The sequence below is a fragment of the Natrix helvetica genome (assembly GCF_964273705.1).
Source record: "Natrix helvetica genome assembly, chromosome: 4".
NCBI classification, from domain to species: Eukaryota; Metazoa; Chordata; class Lepidosauria; order Squamata; family Natricidae; genus Natrix; species Natrix helvetica.
Window position 1 is genome coordinate 6,375,467 of NC_138550.1, and position 6,318 is coordinate 6,381,784.

At 45.0% G+C, this 6,318-nt stretch overlaps 1 protein-coding gene across 1 annotated transcript; it reads right to left on the bottom strand.

The window, feature by feature from the left end:
* Positions 1–3,986: 3,986 nt before the first annotated feature.
* On the bottom strand, positions 3,987–4,874 carry LOC309391703 (taste receptor type 2 member 40-like; the record flags this gene model as incomplete). Its single annotated transcript, XM_081952367.1, has 1 exon — positions 3,987–4,874. One exon carries the CDS (start codon positions 4,872–4,874, stop codon positions 3,987–3,989), a length of 888 nt encoding a protein of 295 aa, XP_081808493.1.
* Positions 4,875–6,318: the final 1,444 nt, after the last annotated feature.

Consider the following 6,318-nt stretch of genomic DNA (forward strand, 5'->3'; position numbering starts at 1 on the left):
TCTGCCCAAACTGGTTTATAAATATTTGGACGACTACCAAAATGGAAGCAAAGAGGTGCCGTACAGAAAATGCTTACAACTGGTGCCATCTCATTTAGAGTTTTGCTGATGAGATCTGGTCCCTGATGAGACTCTTGTCTCCTCTGGAAAAGGAAAACAGGTTGGCACAAATATTATTTCTAAAGCTTTTGTGGTTATCCGCTGAACAAGGATAAAATCATGATGGTAAATTTTGGGCTCTGCTGGAAATTTCAAACCAGGAAACCCAGCCTGGATGTATCCTTTAACAGATTAACAGAGTTGGAAGGGACCTTATAGGTCATCTAGTCCAACCCCCCTGCTCAAGCAGGAGACCCTACACTATTTCTGACAGATGGCAGTCCAATCTCTTCTTGAAAGCCTCCAGTGATGATGCTCCCACAACTTGAGAAGGCAACTTCTGTTCTATGGGTTGATTGTTCTCACTGTCAGAAAATTCCTCCTTGTTTCTAGGTTGAATCTCTCTTTGATCAGTTTCCATCCATTATTCCTTGTCTGGATTTCAAGTGCTTTGGAAAATAGCTTGACCCCCTCCTCTTTGTGGCAGCCCCTCAAATATTGGAAGGCTGCTATCATGTTCTACCTTGGTCCTTCTCTTCCCTAGACCAGCCATGCCCAGTTCCTGCAACTGTTCATCGTATGTTTTAGCCTGCTGTCCCCTAATCCTCTTGGTTGCTCTTCTCTGCACTTTTTTTAAGAGTCTCAACATCTTTTTTATAGTGTGGTGATCAAAGCTGGATTCAGTACTCTAGGTGTGGCCTTACTAGGGCTTCATAGAGTGGCATTAGTACCTCGTTTGATCCTGTTTGTATCCCTCTGTTAATGCAATTTAGGATTGCATTGGCTTTTTTGGCTACCACTGCACACTACTGGCTCATATTTAGCTGGTTGTCCACTAAGACTCCAAGATCCTTCTCACAGTCACTGCTATTAAGCCTGGTTTCACCCAGTTTATATGTGTATTTTTCATTTTTCTTACCTACGTGTAGGACTTTGCTTTTCTCTACACTGAATTTCATTTTTTTCTTAGCTTAGTTGTTTTCTTATAGACATTTCATTACTCAACTAGGTAGCATCATCAGTGCTTACTAGGGCTTTATAGAGTGGTATTAGTACCTCCCTTGATCTGGATTGTATCCCTCTGTTAATGCAATTTAGGATGGCATTGGCTTTTTTGGCTGCCACTGCACACTGCTGGCTCGTATCCTCTTTCAAAGCATCATTTCCGATCTCATTTCATTGATTCTCGCAATCAAAATCAAAACCAAACATGGCTTTTTTTAAAAAAAGCAAAACAATACACAGTGAGCTGATTTAAATTACGAAGCTTTGATTGGACTTTGCCCTCTCAAAGTTCCACCTATGTACAATTATATGGCTATTTATATCCTAACCACAGCTTTAATTTTATGCAATCATTAAGAGAGTCAATTCAAATGTTCTTAATTCAGTCGTTTGCAAGACTGCATTTTGTAGGAGAGTTTAATTGAGAAAGTGCCTGGGGACATGCGTCAGAAGGATAAAATGTGGATATGTAAGTATTCAAGGTAAGAGTGATCCTTTCGGTTTCATCTTAAGAATATCGATAGTCCACAACTGACGACCACAATGGAGTCCAAGATAAGCAAGACAGTTGTTAAGTGAATTTTGCCGCTTCCTTCCCCTCTCTCTCCCTCTCTCCCTTCCCTTCCTTCCTTCCTTCCTTCCTTCCCTTTCCTTCCCTTTCCACCCTCCCCCCTTCCCTTCCTTCCCCTTCGGCTATCCCTTTCCTCTTTCTTTCTTTCTTTCTTTCTTTCTTTCTTTCTTTCTTTCTTTCTTTCTTTCTCTCCTTCCTTCCTTCCTTCCCCTCTCCCTCCCTCTCTCCCTTCCTTCCTTCCCTTTCCCCTCCCCTCCCCTTCCCTCCCCTTTCTTCCTTTTCCTTCGGCTACCCCTTTCCTCCATCCTTCCTTCCTTCCCTTCCTTCCTTCCTTCTTTCTTTCTGCAAAACACATCCCTCCTCTGATTCAGATTCAGTTCTGTGATCAGCCACCCTCCCAGGGCATTTTTCACACCTGCTATTAAAGAGCCAAATGTTTCCCCGTCCTATATTTATGCGTTTGATTTATACAACCTGCACTGATAGCTTTACATTTCCCTCTGTTAAATTTCATTCTGCTGCTTTTAGTCCATTGCTCTAATCTATCAACATCAGTTTCGATTGCATTTCTTCTCCTCCGAGGCTCTGGCTATCAGATGGGAAGATTTGATAACAGTCCCTCCCATCTCGGCATCCAAGCCATTAATAAAAATTTTAAAAGACCTGGGACACATCTGGGAGGAAGGCAGTGGCAGAGTGGAGGGCACTGTTCTCATCCCGCCTTAGCCATGGAAGGGTGGCGGGCACAGCAGATGACATATTGTTGATGCTGATGTACGATTACATCCCTCACAAACCATGATGCGTTCCACTTGTCTTCCGCATTTGTGGAATCTGACGGAACAAGACAAATAGGGACTTCGGAATTTCATTTCAACTGCAATTTGTTTGTTTATTTATTCGATTTCCATAGCCGCCCATCTCAAGCTAAGGCTCTGGGTGGCCTACAATTAAAAATAAATAAATATGACCGTTGAAGCACTAAAAACATTATAAAACTGAACACCATGTTGTTGACATTAAGACACAGGCAATCCTTAACATTTCCTCCAGGTGAAAAACCCTAAGGTGTTTGGGTATCAGAGAGATGTGCTGAGAAAGAAGAGAAATCTGCTTTGCTTTGCTCTGCTCTGCTCTGCTATTATTTTATTATTTATTTTAATTTTATATTTCAGTGTTGGCAAACCTTTTTAGCACCGAGTGCCAAAACAGGAGTGTACATGCGGGGGGGGGGGAGTGTCGGAAACCAGAAGAGAAGCTGAGCTTCCATGCAAAGACCAGCTGACCAGCATGCATGCACGCACCAAAAACCAGAAGCTCATGCATGCCAGGGAGCTGCTCTTCCGGTTTCTGTGCTGGAAAACCAGCTGGCCACGACACCTGTGCGTGCCGTAACCAGGAAGAGCAATGGGCAATGGCTAGTGTGCCTGGAGAATGGCCCTGCGTGCGACTTCCGGCAGCCGTGCCGTAGGTTCACCATCACACTTGCGTTTTATTTTACTACTTTTTCCCTGCCTTTATTATTTTTATAAACAACTGAAGGTGCTGAGCATATCTAATCATCCTTCCTCTTCCTATTTTCCCCACAGCAACAGCCCTGTGAGGTGGGCTAGGCTGAGGGAGGGAGGGAGGGATGGAGGGAGGAGAGAGAGAGAGAGAGAGAGAGAGAGAGAGAGAGAGAGAGAGAGAGAGAGAGAGAGAGAGAGGCTGGCCCAAAGTCACCCAGCTGGTTTTCATGTCTAAGGCATGAACTCAACGTCTCCTGGTGATTGGCCCCAAAATCAAAAATTGGGAAGGCTGACCGCTACCCTAATAGCAACAGTTGGAGAATTAGGATTCATAATTCAGTACAGTAGATAAAAGGAAGAGGCAGAAAACCAGGAACGAAGAGTTTCAAGGTAGTATAGGATTCTCAGTCAGTTTCACTGATTCCATTCCATTCCATATTCTATTCCATCCCAACCTCCCATCCCATCCCATCCTATTCCATTCCATTCCATTCCATATTCTATTCCATCCCAACCTCCCATCCCATCCCATCCTATTCCATTCCATTCCATATTCCATCCCATCCCATCCCATCCCATCCTATTCTTTTCTATTCTAATCTATTTTCTTAATGTGCTGATAAGGAGTATTGCTTGCAGGACTCCTTGTCTGGACTTCCTGTTGGTGAAGACAGTTAATTCCCCAATGTCTAATTAAAGAGGGGAGTCTGTTTCTTGCTTCTGCGAAGGCTGGGTTAGAACATCTGCAACTCTGTGCACGTTCGAGCAAGATTTAAGCGTGATTTCAGTCTGGGCTCAGTCCTTCATGTCTGCTTCCTCAGACACCAGAACATCTTGCTCAATCGTTCCTTCAGTTTGGAATTCATGACGATCAAAACAATGGTGTGTCCCGAATTATACGCACTAATCACCGTTATGGACATCACCGATGCCCAGGGACTGGGGAAGCAAGTCATTGAGATTTCCGCTACGAAGGTTGCGGCGTAGAGGATGAGGAAAGAGGTCAGGACCTTCGTGGTCTTCAGATGAACGTCCATCCTTTGGTCTCTAAAGCCCAGCGCGTTGCTCTGCATCCTCTTCGCGTGGTGCACGAGTGAGTAAATTAAAAAAACGGAGGAAATTAAAAATATGATGAACGACGGGAAGGTCCCTACAGTATACAGCATACCGAAGAGGAACATCTGATCCACCATCCTCTGCCTGCCCTCTGGGTTGTTATAAGACCGGCTGTGATCCTCAATCCAGAGGAAAGGAAGAGCCGAAGCCAAGGAAATCAGCATCACCGCCACCAGCAAATGGGGAACCAGGCTGGAAATCCTCAGCTTCATTTTCACGAGGAAGGGCTGGCTGAAGTTGACAATCTTCACACAGTAAAAGACTCCAAGGCAGGTGGTAATCCACAACGTGGTGGCATTGAAAAAGGTCCAAAAGAAAATGGTGACGCTGCCGGAGTATTTGGGTTGATTAATATCCAGGAAGCTGATGCAATGCAAGCCCAGCGTGATCCCAAGGAAAATGAACCGGCTTAGACTGAGACACATCAACAGGAGATCCGAACCCGTCTGTGTTTTGCTTCGGATCTGGTCACAGACGTCTGAAATAAAGATGAACCCGTTTCCGGTCATCCCCACAACAGTCACGGCTACGATGATAAGGAGGCACAGCCAGTTGTGAACTCCTGACACCAACATGGCTGCTCCACGGGCGTGTGAAAGAGAAGCTGGTGAGAAGCTACCAGAGATTCAGTGAAGAGACAGCATTCCTGTAGTCCAAGATCCATCGCTGAAGTCTTTTTGTTCGGAAGAGTTTGCCACGTTGCCGAGATTTTATTTAGGGCTGTTGTTGGTAACACAAATATTTAGACAGCCAAGGATGTTTGCCGCATTTGCATGTTCTTTTTCCACAGCTGTGTGTGTTTAAGGTCAGCCATTAGTACCATGTGAAGAGCACTTTCCAAACATCTCTCCCTTAGGCTGTCACCAAGTCTTGTGGCCTGCCAGCGGCTCGCAGAGCTGGCAGCAGAGTCTGACAGAGAGGAGGTTGGGGAGGAACATGGGCCAATCCTGGAGTCTGGGGAAGGCTCGGATGAGGGCTCTGGGTCAGAAGCAGAGAGGGGGCCAGAGCCATGTGGGAGTTATGTGCTGCCTCCGGAGCCTTCAGAGTTGGACATCATCGAGGCAGAGGAACAGGGGGAGCCTATTCACAGTGTGCACAGGCACAGAGCTGCCACAAGGCAAGACCAGTTAAGACAAAAGGGGCGACTTGCGAGTAAGGCTTGGAAGTGATTGGCCCCTCCCATAGGACATCAAAAGAGGAGCAATGGTATGTGAGCCTTTGCAGGAAGCAACTTTGTTCATGCTGGTCGGTTTACATTCTGAAGCTCTGTTGTGTGGCCTTGCCAAGCTAATTGTCAATTAGGACTTTGGCAGCATTTCAAGGAAGATAAAGGTGGGTGCTTATCCGCCTTATCCCGAAAGACTTTGGCAGACTTCTGTCGGAGTCTTTACAAACTATTTGTGACTCATTACGGGGTGTGAATGAACCTAATTCACAGCTGTTGAAATTAAGAGGGGTTTTGGGACTAAGCGGGTGCTTTTTACTGAATCAGGAAGCCTAGGTCAGAACATCACAGAAAAGTTGGTGGCCCTCAAAAGTTGGCTTTTCCAGCAAGCCGGTCTTGCCTGAACAGAATAAAATAAATGATTAATTTAATTGTTAACTTTAATCTAATTTTTAAATTTTTATTGTTAATGTTCATTGGGTTTGTTTTTGGATACTTTATTTAATTTCCTTTTTAACTTTTGTAATATGTGTTGTTGTTGTTTTATGTTGTACCGGCCGCCCTGAGTCCTTTGGGAGAAGGGCGGCATATAAATCCAATAAACAAACAAACAAACAAACAAAAGGAAGCATTTAATGGAGGGCATTTTAAGCAAGCCTCCGAATGGTGCAAGGACCTAGAGGTGGAGTTCTCACCTCACAATCAGGAGGCTGTGAGTTCGATCCTAGGTAGAGGCAGATATTTCTCTCTCTGGGCACAATGAGAATGTATCTGCTGGACAAAAATCTGCATTGGCAACAGGAAGGGCATCTGGCCAGGAAACACACAGTTCCATTCAGTTGCCCAGGCTTCAC